This window comes from Equus asinus, chromosome 25, assembly GCF_041296235.1.
Source record: "Equus asinus isolate D_3611 breed Donkey chromosome 25, EquAss-T2T_v2, whole genome shotgun sequence".
Taxonomy (NCBI): Eukaryota; Metazoa; Chordata; class Mammalia; order Perissodactyla; family Equidae; genus Equus; species Equus asinus.
The window spans coordinates 17,083,379-17,100,249 of record NC_091814.1 but is presented as its reverse complement, the minus strand read 5'-3'; the positions used below and the strand labels follow the sequence as shown (position 1 = coordinate 17,100,249).

The window sequence follows — 16,871 nt, the reverse complement described above, 5'->3', positions numbered from 1 at the left end:
CTCCCCAGCGTGCCCCGCCTATGGGTTTCACTGGAGAGGTGCAGTACAGTAAGTTTCCACGGCTACATATAGACACCCTCCTGGAGGACAGTAGAGACGCAACTGGAACCCAGGACCAGAAGACAGAGCTCAAAGCTCATCCTTAGCTCAGACTCTACTCTTTCTGTACCCCAGCCCCTCGCCCCCGCTAAAGATCGTGTTTTTGGGTGAGGGCCCTGACAGACGAATGCGCAAGCACACGCAACTACAGATATGGCATTTTCTCAAAGTGGCCTCGAATGGGGGAAGGAGTCGACTCGTGTCTGCTCCGCCCGAGGTGTGTCCTTCACCCCAGGCCTCAGCCAGAGCAATGGAATTAACCTAGAGACCGGGGTCTGACCTAAGAGTCCAAGGGGATGAGGAGGGGGTTCACGATGTCCAGCATTTCGCGGTGTCGGTCAGTCTCTGGACCCCCAGCCTCCACCCCCCCCCCCACCCCCGCGTGTTCACACGCCGCCTCTCGCTGCCGCAGCCGGCCCGAGCTAATCAGCACAACATCCACCTATCGATCGCTGGCTCAGTGCCAGGCGGGCCGGCACCGTGCCAGTGGAGGCTGCGGGGCACCGGGGCGGGTGGAGCAAAGCTGCGGGGGAAGGGGCACCCCTAACCCTGGCTCCACCCAGAACATCGTTCAGAAAGAGGGTCCCGGTTGGGTTGGGGGGGAATCATAGCCTCGCCTGCAAGAGGTAGAGAGACAGTGTGGGGCTGAGAGCAAAGGGGGCCCTCCCTCCTCGGCCCCACCCCCTTCTCCTTGTAAAAGCGAAGAACAAAGAGGCCGCTGGGAAGGCGGCTTTGATCTGACCCCACCTTCCCAGTTCTAGGCCTGGAACCGCCCAGACTGCCCTTGGGGAGGGGGCAGCCACCCAGCTCTCGGACCCAGGTATTCAGAAACCCAGGTGCTGCTGTCTTTCCACTAGCCCTTGCTTTTGCCCCCACACCCTACTTGGTACTACCACAGCTTGGGCAGTGCCCCAAGTAGGTGGGCTGTCAGGAGCATCTGCCCCCTCCTCAGCACAGGAAGCCAGCTAGGGAGGTGGGGGAAGGTGCCAAGCTCCACAGCTGCTGCTGGCACCCACCCCACACTGCCCAGAGGGGTGCCTACTGAGGCCTGGCATGGATGGCCTGGGCACAGCTGGCATGGAGGTCAGGCCAAGCCAAGCTGAGAGCAGAGGGCGCAGGGAGTCCTGGTATCGGGGAAGGAGTCAGAGGGCAGTAGGTTGGGGAGAACAACAAAAAGATGGGTGGTTTATTGAAGGTTTGGTCCAGACACTTATAAAAATACAAACTGGCATGAAATTCAACCACATGGCAAGTCTATCTTCACAGAAGACAAGTGAGTGACCCCCTGGGGAGGGCAAGGTGCTACCCCAGAGAAGAGGCCCACTGGGCACTGGGCACAGATAGCAGGCCTGGGCTTCTTCCTTGCTCTGATCCAGCAGTCGACCTGTCCCCAGATCTTCGGCCTTGGCCCCCAGCAGGCTCAAGGACTCAGTCCCACAAAATCCCAGTCTTCCTGGGGGATGGCATGACACCATCAAAGCAGCTGATAGAGACCCTATGTTTGCCCTGCCTCTGCTCAAGAGAGCCCAGGGCTGTCTCCCCTGCAGCTCCTCTTTAGCCTGTGAGGAGGGAGTCGGTATCTCTCAGGGTCACCTCAGACCCTCTGACTGCCCCCATCACTCTTCCATCTTGTCTGTCTGGCTTGGCAATCCCAGCTCAGGTAGCAGGGGTTCCTCCTCCAGGGAATCTTGGAAGGGCTCTGGCTCCTGGAGGTGGCAGGAAGGGTCGGCTTGGCTCAGAGAACTCGCAGGAGACGCAGAATTGGGAGCAGCAGCAGCAGCAAGAGACAGAGGGGGCTGGGAGTGCCCCCCCCTTGCCACCCTGATGTGCCACTCTCTCCAGGGCTCCCAACAGGATGGGCTGACTCGGACTCTGTGAGGTGTAGGGGGTGGCACTGGTGAGTCCTCCATTTCAGCAGCCTCCTTCCAGCCCTCCCCATTAGCTGTTCACTCCCATCCCATTCTCAGGGTCTCCCAAACCAGGCACTCCCTTCCTATCCTCTATCACCTCATCCTCTTTAAGCCTCAACGTCCAAGTCTCCCCCAAATTGCCACTAGAGACAAGGAGTTCAGCTCAGATGTTGAAGGGCCTTGTTCCTGGAGATGCCCTTCCCTCAGCCCAGCATAAAGGGGTGCAGTGGAAGCTCCCACAAGGCTAAATGGGGAAGAAGAGGCCATGGCTTAATGCCTCCCCGGGGCCCCTCAGAGTTTGATGCTCCACATTCTCCCCACGCCTTCCCTCACTCCCAAGGGCCCCACACTAGCCAGGTGTTCCCCATGCCCCAACCCACTTACTGCTCTCCTTGCAGCAGACAGACACCTGGAGCCTCAAGCACTGGCCAGAACTCTCCGGAGCTGGCACTGCTGGGTGGTAGGGAATCGGGAGGGAGAAGTCAGCACAGGCTAGTTTGCACGCCTCAGACCCAGTTTCAGACCCCCCAGCTTCTCTTCCCTCCAGTTCCTGGAAAACTTTTCCTTACTTTTGGCCCATACCCAGGTGCTGGGCCCCATTGGTGCTCCTCATCCCCCTAGTCCCCTTTCCTAGCTCCTCTTCTCTCTCCTCCTCTCTATAGACTCACTCTAGATGTCCCCCTACGCAGTCCTGGACTCAGACCCCCTCCCACCCCACTCCCTGATCCAGCCTCTCCCACCTCCCAGGCCTGGCCTTTGTTCCCAGGCCTCTCCCTCCCCCGCACCTCAGGCTCTCTGCCCGGACTGGTGGCAGTGGCAAGGTACCCCATTCCTTTCCCCACCTTCCCCAAGAGACAGCCAGTGTGCCCTTCCTCACTCACAGATGTAGTAGTAGGTCTCTCCAGGCAAGAACTCGAAGCCAAGGGAGAAGGGCGTGAAGCGCTGAATCTTCTCCGAGAAGGGAACAGGGCCAAAGGGAGCAAAGGGGAAGGAGCACACCCAGCGCTTGAAGGCACCTGCCCCCTCTGCCCGGCAGGCCTCGTAGCCGGGCCGGTCCACCATGTATAAAGCAAACGTCTCAGGGCCCTCGGGGGGCCCTGGACCCTCATAGTGCGGGCAGAAGATGTCTAGGTAATCGTTGAGGTGCAGATTCACCACGGCGTCTCCTCGAAGCAGCCTGTGGGCACAAGGCAGGCACCGGCTGAGGGGGTTATGGAACAGCATGCCTGGGCACGAGGGTCAGAGACACCCCTTCCCAGTGGTCCCTGCTGGTCTCTCCCCAAGGCTGGAGAGGGAGCAGCTCAGCAAGGCCTGAGTTCCCCAGACTGACAACTCTTGAGAGATGAGGAGAGTGCAAGAAATGGATGAGGTAACTGATTAACGGGTTCGATTCATGGGCTCTGAGAGGTTAAACGACTCAGTGCCCACAACCATGGAGCTCCAATGTGAGAAGGCCACTCACCACACTCTACCTTTTGGGTTGGAGCTGTCACCCATCTCTCTAGCTCCAGTGCCCAACACACGGGCTGGCATAGCACCTGTGCTTGATAAATGTTAGGTGGATGGCTGCTGCGAAGAAGCTGGGGCACAGAGGTAAGGGGCACAGATCTGGGTCCACAGTGCAGTCACAGACGCAGAGATGGAGACTGGGAACAGTATCCTCATTAGCAAATGCAGAGAGAGGAAGACTGCCCTTTAGACCTCAACCCAATGCTGAAAAGAATGCCATGGTAAAAAAAGGAATGAGGGAGTGAATGGTGGGTGCCTTCCTTTTTTTGCCAGGACAAGGAAGTGCCAGACATGGAGGAGAGCTCCCTCCACACATCACCCAATCTTCAGCTTCCCCAGGACTCCCTTCCCTACCTCTTGGGAGCTGCCTGGGGAGAGGCAGTCCAAGTGGGAAGGGCTGAGACAGGCTGCCTGCCACAGCATCAAATATAGCATGAACCACTTCCCCTCTCCCCTCCATACACGCAGCCCAGCTTGACTTATGAAAGGCCTCTAAGTGTCCCTCAATGGGTGGTCCAAGGACCACCTGCATCAGCAGTTCTGATTAGAGATGCAGATTCCTGGGCTCAGCTCATACCTACTAGAACACAAGCTGGGCCTTTGTATGTTTTGTTCCGCAGCATCTTCAGCGCCTAGAAAAGTGTCCTGCACAAGGACAGCGGTCAATAAATATTTGTGGATTGAATGAATGAATCAGAAACCTCAGGGCTGGGGGCTAGGAATCTGAATCTTTAACAAGTCCTCCAAGCGATTCAGAGGCACTGGTCTGGAACGGAGAGAGAGGAATTGTTGGAAGACAATAGCTCTCATCACATGGTATTGGTATTGTAATGACCTGTCTGGACGCCTGCCCTCCCAGGGGGTCTTTGGGCTCCCAGAGGGGAGAGTCTAGATTTCATCTCTCGAATCCTCAGCATCATCCTAGCACAAGTCCCGGCACACACTACACGCTTAATAAATGCTAGTGAGTGAATAAGTGAACAGAGTCACAGATTACCTCAAATAGAAAATCAGAAAGGAAAACAGATGGAGCGAACAGAGAGAGGCAGGGAGAACTGGGAAGGAGGATGCAAACAATAAAAAATATCGAGGTTCAAAGGCAGGCAGCTCAAGAGAGAAAAAGAAATAATAGTGTATATATCTGTACAGCCTGCACCTCTTTCACACACATGACCTCAGTCAGCCCGCCTGATTTCCCAAGGTACCAGGTATTACTAGCCCATTTTACAGATGAGGTAACTGAGGTTAGGGAGGTCACACGACTTGCCCAGAGGTGATTTAGCTAGAAGGGCCGGGACGAGACCGGGCAGAAACAGAACGACCGATAAGGACTGAGATGAAAGCAGAGATACCGAATGAAATCAGGAGACAGAGCGAGCGCCAGAGGGGAGTCCAAATGAGCAGGAGGAGAGTAACCTACGTTCTTTCACGAGAGTTAAGTCCCCTCCCTCCCTCTCAAGCCCGCCTGCCCCAGCTCGGGCCAGAGGGAGTCTGAGGATCTCCAGGAAAGAAGCAAGGGGGGCGGGGCTCGGAGTGCGGACCGAGGCCCCCCAGCTCCTGGCCCCCAGACCCCACAGACTGCCCTCGGGGCTGGGGTCCTCGCCCGCCCCACAACACGTGTGGGCGGGGGGAGACGTGGGGCGCGCCTCGCCCCTCCCCCCTCCTCCCTCCCCCGCCGGCTCAAACAAAGGAGTCCCGGCGCGCAGCCGGGCTCAGGCGGCGCCGCGCACAGAGCTAGTATCGGGCGCGCGCCCGGCCCGGGAACGCGCAGGCCCGGCTTGTCGCTTGCCAGGTTCGGCCAGGCTACCTGGGGTTACTGGAGTTCCAGTAGACGGCGTGGCGGAGGCCGGAGCCCCCTCGCAGAGAGGAGCCCAAGAACGCGGCCCAGAGGACAGTCCGCAGCAGGGGCAGCAGCCGCATCGCCCCCGGGGTCGGTCTGATCTGGTCCGGCCCGTACCGGCCCGCTTCGCAGTCGCGGCGAGAAAGGTACAAAGTCGAGGGGGCGGGGGGTGTGGGGGAAGGGGGGTGGAGAGCGGAGACTCATTGGCCACGCCCCTGGATAACTTTCCACCAATGGGAGCACGTCTCCGCCTCTCCGCTCAGAGCGAACTCTGGTTAACCTTCTGTGCGCCGTAGCGCGCGCCTGGTTAGCCAAGCTCGGAGGCAAGACCGCATTGCGAGGGGACAGGGAGGAGGGACGTATTCCACTATCTAGGAGTTTTTTTAGGGAGGTCCTGTCTTTCGTGTCTGCATTAATACAGGGTAGAAAGCCTTATTAGAAGTTTGAAAGGTTTAAATCGGAGCACAAGGCCTTTGCCAAGAAAGAGGAAAGTGAGGCACAGGCGAGGATCTGAGCCCGTCCAGACACCTTAGCACCTTGCCTCTTTTTCTTTGCACGTCTAGGGATAGCGCGAGGAGAGAAGGGACAAATCGCCTCATGGGACACTACCCCCGCCCTCCCATCCCCTGCTGTAGGTGGCAAGATCTAATGCCTACCTTGGGGTTGGCTCCTGTCCCTTTCCTCCCCACACCTTCGTTCTGGGCTAAGGGCCCACGCGGCCCCAGTACCGAAGACGAAGTAATGAGGTGGTTGCGGCCTATACAAAGCACCTTTGTTCCCAAGCCCTCAGGTGGGGGCGGGGGCGGGGGAGGAGGCAGGTGCGGGGCCTTGGGATCCTGGGACCCGCCGCTCCACTCCACCCCAGCTCCGGGGCTCTGAGAGCACTAGCGAGATTAACTTTTCCCAGCCACTGGTCAGAGGGTGGGGACGGGGAGTCCAATAGCTTGGCCGCTCTGTCGATAGCCGCCTCCAGGAGCCGCGCACCGTTGCGGGTGAGGACTTGGCAACTAGGGGTGGCAAAGGGCGTACAACTCCCTGTGGTACTGGACTGCGCAGAAAGGCATCCCAGCCTGGGCAGAAACAAGCCCCGAGCATCCCAGGGGGACACACGCTGACCAGCCTGGGACTCTCGCCCTCCCTATCCCGTCTTCGACTGAGGCGGCAGCGTCTCCTGGCGACCAGACCTGGAACCGCAGCAGGGGCGACCTGGTCTTCCCTGAGCCAACAAACTCCGAGGCGCGCTCCCAAGATCTCACGTTTATTGCAACTGAGCAGAGACAGGCTGTGCGCCCCTCCCTCAGCCCTGTCCAGCGCCCAGTCCCTCCCCAACTCCTAGCTGCAACTCGACAGCGCAAGGAGGTGCCCGGTGTCTTAAGACGCCTGCTCCGTCGCATCCAGGCTCTGGCTCCTTGGGTCATCGCGGGGGACCGCAGGGGACAGGTCCCCCTCTTGAAGTCCTAAATTCAGGTTGGAGGCAGCGAAACCTCAGGAGAGGTCAGAGGTAGAGCGAGGACACTGCTGGGGGCGGCGGGGCAGGCCTGGGGTGCGGGAAGCCAAGAAAAAAGGTAAGAGGTCTCCCTTTCCCCAGACAGCTTGCCCTGCCCACCCATCCTCAGCGCCCCTCCCCACCCACCTGGAGGGTAAAACTAGGGGCGGGATTCCAGCTCCTGGGCCAGGCAGGTCACCCAAAGGGCGCTGGCCCTGGGGGTCAGCAGGCAGTGGCTTCCTCGGGGGTGGGGGCTTGACAGGCCCCTGAGACTGAGAGAGAGAGGGCAGGAGGCCAGCTTGGGAGGGGGTATCATGTTGCCCGCCCCCAATGCACTGGTGCTGGGGAACACCAGCTTAGGAGGGCGGCACCAGAGGTCACCTTTGTCTTCAAACAAACCTGTCACCATTAAAGACACCACTGGGGTATGTGCCCTTAGGTACGGAGGAGGCATCTCGCCACGGCCACCACCATCGCCACAGCCACCACCATCGCCACAGCCACTAGCACCAGAGACCTGGGTAGGGGGAGAGGCTGTGCCCTTCTCTCCCCCAACTGTTACCTTCGAGCGCCTCACGACTGGGTCAACGGGCAGAGGGCGAGTGGGGGGATTGGGTCGGTCAGCCAGCTCAGCCTGAACAGAGAGAGGTGCAGTAGCTGTGAGAGCACAGCCAGGGGCAGTGGGCATGCAGTGGTTCTCCCAAGGCCTTCAGGTCAACATGCAAAGTCAGCCAGGGGGCAGGAGAGAATGGAGACATGCACACAGGGCTTGGGTGCATGCCAGCAGATGCCTCAGAGGAGGAAGGTATGGGTCACCAGTGGTGTCCCTAGCCGACTGCAGTCCCGCCACTGACCACTAGATGGTGGTAGAAACCAAGGCAGGAGGCTCACCCTTTGCTGCTTCTGGGGCTCAGTGTGTCTGAAGGCTGAGGGGTACCCTGGTCCTCTAATGAAGGGCACCACTGGCAGGGAACAGGGATGAGAACTGCAGTTGGGTACCAAGCCTCCCACCAGCCCTGGGCCAGGGTGGGGCCTGGCCCAGATTTACCTGGAGTCTCTTGGGCACAGGGTCTGGAGGCAGCGGCCTGGAGGGGGGGGCCGGGAAGCCAAGAGCACTAGCCTGCCAAGAGAGCAGGAGGAGCAGGCAGGTACAGAGTGGGTGGGGGGGGGAGCAGAGAGACAGATGTGGGCAGAGAGGGGTTAGTGCCCAGGGAGGGGTGGCCAGGGTCCCAGGGACAGTGGGGGCTGTGAATGCAGAGTTATTTAGTGGCATGCAGAGGGGGTGACAAGTGGTGGGGTGGGCATGCAGACCACCTCCATACACATACTCCTGTCATCAGATCCAGAGAGCTCAAGGCAGGGGCACTCACCAGCCCTTCTACACATGGTGACCTGGGCCTCTTCAGGTCCTGGCACACTGAAAGCCATTCTGGGCACCACCCCCCTTGCCCTCCAGAGGCCACTGCTGGGAGCACAGGTAGACCCACCTCTCAAAGCCATCAGCTTGGCCAGCTCAAAGAGCTCAGCAGACCCTCCTCTAGGTGACTGCCCCTCCCTACTCGAGGCTGGACTCTGCTTCTCGCCTGCAGCCAGGGGAGGGGAGGGGAGGGCTGGCCCTGACTCCTTTGATTGGCTTTTGGGCAATGTGAGTCTTTCTCTGAGTCTAGAACCTTCAATACCCCCCACCCCAGGGCCCAAGCTGGATGCCCGACCAAGGTGGGTCCCTCTCTCCTCTGGCATCCAGGACTCACCTTGGCGCCTGAGATCAGCAGGGCCCTCTGCGGGGGTCCTGGGCGTTCTGGAGGACCAGATTGGGCTGCCCTGAGCATGGAGAAGAACAAGGAGGGAGAGGGCCCAGCCTCAGACTCTTTTCTCCATCCATATGTGACCCTTGAGTACATGGTTAACCTTTTGCAGCCCCTTGGAGAGGAACTCGTGTGTTTAGGCCAAATCAGGGGTGAGGAGGGGGAGTGGATCAGTCTCGGGGGCCCCTCTTACCCAGCACAGGGGTTCCTGGGGGGAAATGGCCTTAGCATCCCAGCGGCCCTACACAGGTCTACGTGTGCGGTGAAGAGCTACAGGGCACGTGTAGGGAAGGGAGGCGTGTAGGGTGTGGTCCAAGGGGCTTGGTGTCAGAACCAGGTGGGAGGGGCTGCAGAAGGGGTGGGGGCAGAGCTCCAGAGCTGCTGTCCTCCACAGAGGTGTTTAGGGAGCTGGTAGCAGGGAGGCTGGTACCTGTATTGGCAGCTGGGTCCCTTGAGTTGGCAAAGTCGCTGGCGCAGGCGGGCACGGTGCCAGTAGCTGGCACCAAGCAGCACCAGGACCACCATCAACAGGAGGCTGAGGGGCAGCCCTGTGGTCAGGGAGCTGGTTGCTGTGGGGTGAGGGCAGGTTTGGAGGTGGGCAGGACTAAGAACTCTGCTCCCAGAGAGGGGCAGGGGGCAGGGCATGAGGTCAAGTGATCAGAGAAGGTGTAGGGGTCAGGGGTCACAGCGAGTTGGAAACCAGGAGTGAAGGGGTCAGAAAAGGAGGGGGTTAAAGGATGAGCCGCTTTGCAGCCCCTGCCCCCCTGCCCGCGCTACCTCTGATCTGGGTGGTGCAGTCAGGGGGCGCCCAGCCCTCTTCACAGTGGCAATGCCTATTGCTGTCGCAGACCTAGGAGGTATAGGTTGAGCAGTGAGGGGCTCTGCACTCTGTCCCCAGCTTTTCAAGATCTCAGATGTCCACACCTGGAAGGTGTGCTGTGGATGGTGGGGTGGAGAGGGCCGGAGCTCTGGAGGAGTCACTGTCCGTGCCAGGAGAAAGTAGATCGAGCTAACACTGTGAGTACCTCCTATATGCTGGACACTGTGCTAGAAGCTTCCATACTCATCTCATGTACCCCAGGAAGTGGGTACTATTATTATGCCCAATGGATAGATAAGGAGACTGAGCACAGAGAGGTTAATAACTTGCCCCAGGTCACACAGCTAGGCAATGGTAGAGCAAGGATTAGAACCCAGGTATATATGTTTCTAAAGCCCATCATCCTTTTTCTCCCTGGAGGCTCCCTGCTCCCCCTCCATCTCCCCTATGCCAGCTCACCCCATGTCCATGGCATTTCCTCCGACATTCCTGTGCTCCCAGGAGATCCACGGGCTGGCATCGACGGTTGAGACACACCTGCCCAATGGGGAGAGAAGAGCAAAGATCACGTTCTCACAAAGCTTTACTGGCACTGGGAGGCCAACAGGGCTCAGGCTACACCCCCTTTTATAGATGGGGAGGCTCATGGATGACTTGAAGTAAAATCTGCACTCCCCTTGGAGTTTGTGCCTTCTCCACGGACACTGAGGCCTGGACACTGCTCACCATGGCCCGGACATCCCTCCCCACCTGGTCTTGCTCACCCAGGCTGCTCACCAGGCCAGGGCCACAGGCTGTGCCAGGAAGAGTCAGGAGGGGCTGAGCCACATCGTTGCCCAGGTCCAGGTGTACCCAGCTGCAATTCAGCTGGGTCCCATTGGCTTCCAGTGTCTCCCAGTGCAGATCTTGGGCTGAGCCCAGCAGAGGCTGGGCCATACCCCCCTGGCACTGGAGTTGCCCACAGATGGCATCTCTGGGTGAGGGAAGAGGTGCAGGCTCAGTGGGAGTGGGGCCAAGGCTCCCACAAACCCAGGGGAGGATCCAGGCTTCCTCACTTACCTAGTGGCACAGGACATGTAGCTGCCATTAGGGCTGCGCCCACAGTTCCCAAAGGCATCTCCCCGAGTGTTGGCAGTAAGGAGGCAAAGTGGTGTGGCCGGCTGGGCCCCAGGTCCCCAGAGAGCCTGGCACTGCTGGGCGTAGGAAGCACAACGCCCTTCCATGCACACGGCCAGTCCACCAGCACATGGCTCACCGTCCCCCAGGCTGATGTCAGGGGGGCACTGGGAGCTGTCTCCTGGGCAGAACTCAGGCAAGTCACAGTCACCTCTGGGAGGGCGGCACTGCCAGCCAGCCGGGCGCAGCTGTGGAGGGTGCAGGAGCATCAGTGTGGGTGCAAATCCAGCCAGGCCCTGGGAGTCAGAATGACCCTTTCCAGCCTGGCCCCTGGCGGGCGAGCTCTGGGGGGCCAGTTGAGTCTGTGCCTACCTGGCAGTTTTGACAGCAGGGTCCATTGGATGCACACTGTGCCCCTGGCCTCAGCTGGCAGGTGAGGTAATTACAGCAGGGATCAGTGCACTCCTGTGGGCAAGGGCAGAGGGGCCGAGCATCAGAGCAGCCTGGGCCTGAGAGCCCACCCCCCACCCCTCCTCCCAGAGCCCAAACCCAGAAGGCGCCCACAGCCACACGGCGAGGGAGAGCTAGATGTGATGATCCCTGTGCTATCCCTGCAGACAGGGAGGTGGCCGAGGTGTGAGAGGTTCCTTCAGGACCAGAGAGGGGCTTGGGAGGCTGGAGAGGGCTAAGGAGCCAGGGTGAGGGCACAGAAGCGAGTGGGGCCAGGCTCTGGGGGAGGGGCTCACATCAGCGAAGCCACAGTCGCACTGCTCGCCGGGGTCCACAAACATGTTTCCACAGCCTTTGGCCATAGAGGGCAGGCCGGGCAGCTGTTCAAAGAGGCAGCTGCCCATCCCATCCAAGAGGGCTTTCTCCAGGGCCTGGCGGCTGCAGTTGCTAAAGTTCAAGCCTGGCAGGAAGCTGGGGAGGGCGGCAAGGAAGGTTGGAACTGCGGATGGCTCCCTGCCCCCTACCCCATCCCCTCTCTACATCCTGCAGTTACTCACTCTGTGGAGGCCTCCATGATGCAGCTCTTGGCTGGGGCTGGGCCTGGACAGGGGCAGCTGTTCCCAGGGGAGTCGTGGTCCAGACCCAGGCTGTGGCCCAACTCATGGGCTATCGAGGAAGCAACTCCCAGGATGCTTGTGGAGTGGTCCTGTCATTGGGGAGGGGTACCCCAGGTCCAGCACCAGCCTGACTGCTCCTGTTCTCTCATCTGACCTCTTGGGCACTCAGCAGGGACTGCCTCCCTCCTTAATTGCTTCTAAAGTAGGAGGAGAGTCCAGGCCTGGGTGGCAGGAAACCTGGGTTCTAGCTCAGTCCTGTTCTCCCGCCCTCACTGTGTGGCCCTGGGAGATCACCTCTGTTCTTTGGGCCCCAGCTGCTCCCTCCTGCCCCAAGAAATGGGAGGACCCCATAGGTGAAGACCGTGTACATGGATGAGCTGGACATAACTGAGAGGTGCCCTGACAGCAGAGGTCACATCATGCACCCCTACCTTCTATACCCACAGCTTTGGGGTTGGTAACTTTGTAGGGGGTTTTAGTGAATAAATGGTACCACAGTTGGGAGAAGCTGAATTGGGAATGGGGAGAAGATTTGGAAATAGCTCACCATGTTCACGCCTCCTGAGAATTCAGGAGAACAGATGGAGTTCTGAATGGCCATGCCCACCATGGGCCCAGAGAATGAAGTAGCACTGTGGGATTGAGAGGTCAAAGGTCAAGGCCACAAGCCAAGGGGGCCAGGGCTTCAAGGCCTCAGGTGGGGAGGGTGGGTATGAAATTGGTCAGGCCACTGGCTGAGCCTGGGGGTCTTACGTCACCAGCTGGGCACTGTCGTGGGGCAATCGAGGCAGCAGGTCCACCTGGCGCCAGCGGAGGAAGCTGTTTAGTGTGAGACCTGGGTCCTGGTTTATCTCTACCAGGTCACGCTGGGTCCAGGCCTCCAGGCCCACTAACGCCACCCGGACATTCAGGGGCCGGAAGAACTGAAAGAGAACTGGGGCTCAGGAGAGGGGTTCCCGAGGTCAGGAGGCTGTAAGGATGCTGCCCAGCCCAACACTCACTGTGTCCAGGAGGACGGCCACTTCCAGTGTGCGGTTCAGCAGGTACTGGAAGTCCTGGTACTTCTGGACCTGTGGGTCAAGAGAGGTGACCGTGACAGGCGGCAGGGTAGGCAGGGGTCAGGGGAGGACATGCAGGGGCCAGCAAGCTCACCTCGGAATGATCAGCTACAATCACCAGCTCAACAATCTTGGTCTCTGTCACCACATCCCGCCTCCGCTGTGGGCAAGAGGAAGGAGGATCAGGCACACCCACCACTCACTGCCAGCAGCCGCGCAGGGCTGACCAAGCGGTGTCTACTCCCACCCTGTGTGGTCACACTGAGGAGAGTGAAGAGCCCATTTTACAGATGAACCACTGAGAGTCTGAGAGGCCTGGGGCCTGCCCAATGTCGACTAAGAAGTAGGTTATGAAGCTGGGAGTAGAGGCCTGCTTTTCTGGCTCCAAATTCAGTGCTTTTCCCAAAATTTTAATAATAATAATAATAGCCAACACCATCAAATACCATCTGCCAGGTACAGTTCTCAGCACTCTGCATATATACTAAGTTATTTAATCTTCAAAGCAAATCTGTAAGGTAAGTAGTTTATTATCCCTGTTTTACAAGTTAGGAAAGTGGGTTCTTATTGCTTTACGATTGGTAACTGTATTTTCTATACCTAAGTGAGAGCTCTCTGCATATGGAATCATAAGACATGAGGAGTTTGAGTCGAGTATCTGCATCTACATCCTGGATATTCCATTTATTGGTTGAATGGCCTTGGGCAGGTCACTTAACCTCTCTGAGCTGGTTTTCTCACTAAAATAGAGCTATTGATAGGACCTACCTCCCAGGATTGCCGGGAAGAATAAAGGAGATAATGTTCACAGAGTGCCTGGCATGTGGAAATCGCTCCTTTAGTAGGAGCTGTGGTTACTGTGAACAGCTCTGAGGGTCCAGGGGAGCCAGCCCTCGGGACACAGCAGCCCAGCCCTCCTGTCACTCATCCTCACCCGGTGACTGTGGTTCCGTCCCAGGTGGCGCTCTGGGGGAACCCGAGTGGACACAGATGCACGCCTGCTTAGGGCACAAGTGTGGCCTGGCAGGAGGAGGTCTTGGATCCGGGAGATGATGGGGAGACCCTGAAGGTCCCCAGGCCTCAGCTCCAGGGCGTAGCTTCTCTCTGGCGACAGAATCACCAAGCCCCTAGGGAAAGATGCAGGAAGTCAGAAAACTTTTCCACTCCATGCCTCATGCACCCTCGCTGTCTCCATCTTCATGGACTCTGCCCCCTGTACCTGAGGCCCGAGCAGGTGCAGAGGGAGACCCAGGAGTTGGCATGGCCCTGCACTCCTCCTTCGTAGCAGCAGTGCTCCTACAGAGAGAGACATTAGTGCCCACTTGCAGGCCAGGCCAGGATGTGAGCCCAGGAGACTGGCCTGTGGGTGAGCTTCCTGTGGCCACGTTCCTCCCACATTCTCCAGGGATGGCACCCTCCACTGCCCCTCCCTTCTTCTCTCAGGCCAGAAATAGGGCAGAAGAGGACCTGACTCACCAGAGTATGTCCCTCACTGACCACCCGGGTGCCATCAGGCTGGTACCACACCAGGGTTGGGTGGCCTGGGACTAGTTCCCTGTGGAATGAAGAAAAAGGAAGGCAGTGTTAGCTGCCTCCCAGGATGGTTCAGTGACAGCCTGAGGCCTGCACGTCACAGAGGGGTGGCTGGGGGCCAGGCAGTCCCTCAACCTTCCTGCTTCCCCCAGAGGCAGCAGAGTATAATGGTTGGGCCACAAACTCTGCCAGGCTGTCTGGGTTCCAATCTGGTTTTCACCACACACCAGCTGTGTGACCTTGGGCAAGTTATTTAACCTCTCTATGCCTTGACTTCATATATGAAATGAGGACAATGACAATACATAATAGCATCTACCTTATAGGGATGTTATGAGGATTAAATGAGTTCAAGCAGTTAGTACCTGGCACATAGTAAATGCTATATAAGTTGTTAGCTGTATTATTATTATCAGTGTTACCACTATCATTATTACCTATTCTGTAGCAGCTCCAGGATATGACTCTCACCATCCAATTCCAATTTGATCCGCAAAGCCTCAGGCAGACTGGTCTGTGGGCACCAGAGGGCATGTCACCTCCCTGGCCCTGCCCGAAATTCCTATCCTTTCTAACCAGAAAATCTCAGGAGAGCACCAACGATGAGATCACTGGTGGGGGGATCCCGAGGGAGGGGCCAGGAAGCCCTGCCTGGCCTGGGGCATTGTTCTGGGGGGTTGTGTGGGGAGGTCAAGGAAGGTATCTGAGCCGCCCCTTCTCAGCTTCCTGCCTAGAGAGGAAGCATTGAGGAGGACCCAGTGCAGGCCCCAGCCCTTCCTCTGACTCAGCTTTAGAATTGGGGGGTGAGGGGGGGACATTGAGTGAGGCCTTGACCATCTCCAAGTCCCCCCACTGAGAAAACTGACAACGTGAGGCCAAGAAAGCAAGTTTGGCCTCAGATCTCTCCAGTGGAGATGGAGGGGTTGGGTGAGGCTGAGCAGACAGATGTGTGTAGAGGGGAGTGGGGAATAAGTGAAGCCAGGTGCTGGGGTGTAGCGGGAGAGGCCGCCATGATACAGTGAGGGCCACTCACCTGCTCCTCAGCCAAGCTCTGCCTTGAGACACCTGGTAATGTGGGGGGGCGGGCTGTGGGGGGCGTATTTCTTTATGTGAGGGGAGAGCGAGGCTCACCTGAAGCACCTCTGCTAGGCTGAATGTCAGGTTGTCCTGAAGGATCTGGGGCTCCAAGATCCTTCTCTCCGGCCTTCCTTGCTCCTCCTCAGTGCCACCTGCAAGGACACCCCAAGAGAGTGCTGAGAGAATCAGCACAAGGGCTAGGGTGGCTGGTACCCTCTGATCCACCCGGCTCCCAGCAGTCAAGGCCCCTCTCTGCTTGAAGGACTCCTGCACTGCATGCTGGGACTTCAAGGAGAATACTAGAGGGAGGGGAGCTTCTCTCCCATTCTTCAAGTGCGTCGCACCAACCCATCCACAAGTCCTCAGAAAAAGTTTAGCTTGCCCCTCCCTGTCCCCCTCAGGCCAATCCCAGCTTCTCACAGGGACCCTCCCTCTGTTCCCACTCCCTGTCAAGCGTCGCCCCCAGGAATGCCCCCTCTCGGGACTGGGCGAAGCCTTGTGGCCCAGTGCCCACACACCCTCCCCTTTCCTCACATCAGAGATGCCAGGAACGCCCATTTCTGGGTGAGCAGTGCAAACACCCCCCCCCCCCAAACACCCTATGCCCAGTCAGGCACGCCCGCTCCCCACAGCCTCCGCTTCCTCCCCGACCCCCCCCCCCCAAAGGCCCTTTCTCCTCCGGACACTCCACCCCCGCCTGCCTTCTCGGCCCCCGGCCCAAGACAGCAGCGGGAAGTGAAAGTTCCAAGGAGGAGTTGGTGTCCCAGCCTTTTTCCTGGCCAATTCTCCCCTCTCCCGGATCCTCCCGGGCCCCCTCCCGCTCAGCCAGGTTTCTGGTGGCATCCGCACCACGATGAGGGGTGCCTAGCCGCTCAGGCCTGAGGGGCCAGAAGAATTCTCTTCGCCAAACCCTGCGAGCATGTCCACTTGGGGCCCTGGCACCGGGTGGAACGGTCAGCTAGGCCCCAGAGGAGCGAAGGCGTCAGTCCTGGGGAGCAGCTACCCTCTCCCGCGATCCTGAGGGAGCGCTGGACCAGGCCGCTCGGTGCCTGGTACCGAAGCCTGGAAGTGTCCGCGGGGACCATGCAGAAAATGACCGGGCAGGGGGCGCCGGCATCCCCCGACCTTCCCTCTCAACTCCATCGCCCAGTCGCCGAGCCCTCGGCCCGTGACAACAGACCAGGGCGGGCTGCGCTCTGGTCGGGGTCTCCCAGGGTCTCCGGTCGACCCCAGTACCCCGCTGCCTCCCGACTTCCCTGCGCCTCCTCCCAGTCCTCCCCCCTGCCCATTCCCGGCCGGGTACTCACCTGTATCTGGGAGCGGCCGGGAGGGCAGAGGGCTGCCCGCGCCCAGGAGTCCCAGGGCCCAGAGCAGCGCCAGCCGCATGGCAGCGGCGCCCGGGGCCGGGCGAGGGCAGCAGGTGCTGGGCCGAGCGCCGAAGAGCCGCGGCCGCCGGGGCTGCTTCGCGCACCCCGCCGCCCTGCGCAGCCACCAGGCTCCTCCCCGCCCCGCCCTCTCCCACCCGGTCCCGAGCCAGGCTCCGCCTCCGCC

At 59.3% G+C, this 16,871-nt stretch overlaps 2 protein-coding genes across 16 annotated transcripts; both read right to left on the bottom strand.

The window, feature by feature from the left end:
* Window positions 1-1,253: 1,253 nt before the first annotated feature.
* EFNA4 (ephrin A4) lies at window positions 1,254-5,459 on the bottom strand. Of its 3 annotated transcripts, none has more exons than XM_014837069.3 (4): window positions 5,326-5,459; window positions 2,891-3,186; window positions 2,394-2,462; window positions 1,254-1,971 (listed from the first exon to the last, which is right to left on the bottom strand). In XM_014837069.3, the coding sequence occupies exons 1-4, from the start codon at window positions 5,436-5,438 to the stop codon at window positions 1,835-1,837; spliced, it is 615 nt and encodes a 204-aa protein (XP_014692555.1). In that variant the 5' UTR covers window positions 5,439-5,459; the 3' UTR covers window positions 1,254-1,834. The 3 variants fall into 3 exon arrangements, with proteins under 3 accessions (XP_014692555.1, XP_014692556.1, XP_014692559.3); XM_014837070.3 differs by having other exon boundaries at window positions 2,394-2,459; XM_014837073.3 differs by having other exon boundaries at window positions 1,263-1,828.
* A 1,118-nt stretch (window positions 5,460-6,577) lies between these two features.
* Window positions 6,578-16,855, bottom strand: ADAM15 (ADAM metallopeptidase domain 15). Of its 13 annotated transcripts, XR_011498255.1 has the most exons (24): window positions 16,628-16,845; window positions 15,375-15,472; window positions 14,681-14,757; window positions 14,187-14,265; window positions 13,930-14,006; window positions 13,645-13,837; window positions 12,805-12,870; window positions 12,654-12,722; window positions 12,406-12,575; window positions 12,200-12,284; window positions 11,593-11,741; window positions 11,332-11,506; window positions 10,958-11,050; window positions 10,529-10,833; window positions 10,247-10,442; window positions 9,929-10,006; window positions 9,427-9,499; window positions 9,080-9,218; window positions 8,596-8,665; window positions 7,893-7,964; window positions 7,736-7,806; window positions 7,407-7,478; window positions 6,992-7,116; window positions 6,578-6,896 (listed from the first exon to the last, which is right to left on the bottom strand). XR_011498255.1 is itself a non-coding variant. In XM_014837061.3 (23 exons), the coding sequence occupies exons 1-23, from the start codon at window positions 16,704-16,706 to the stop codon at window positions 6,854-6,856; spliced, it is 2,583 nt and encodes an 860-aa protein (XP_014692547.2). In that variant the 5' UTR covers window positions 16,707-16,855; the 3' UTR covers window positions 6,578-6,853. The 13 variants fall into 13 exon arrangements, 9 of the variants coding, with proteins under 9 accessions (XP_014692547.2, XP_044613697.1, XP_044613696.1 ...); XR_011498254.1 differs by lacking the exon at window positions 7,736-7,806 and having other exon boundaries at window positions 7,244-7,478; XM_014837061.3 differs by lacking the exon at window positions 7,736-7,806 and having other exon boundaries at window positions 16,628-16,855.
* Window positions 16,856-16,871: the final 16 nt, after the last annotated feature.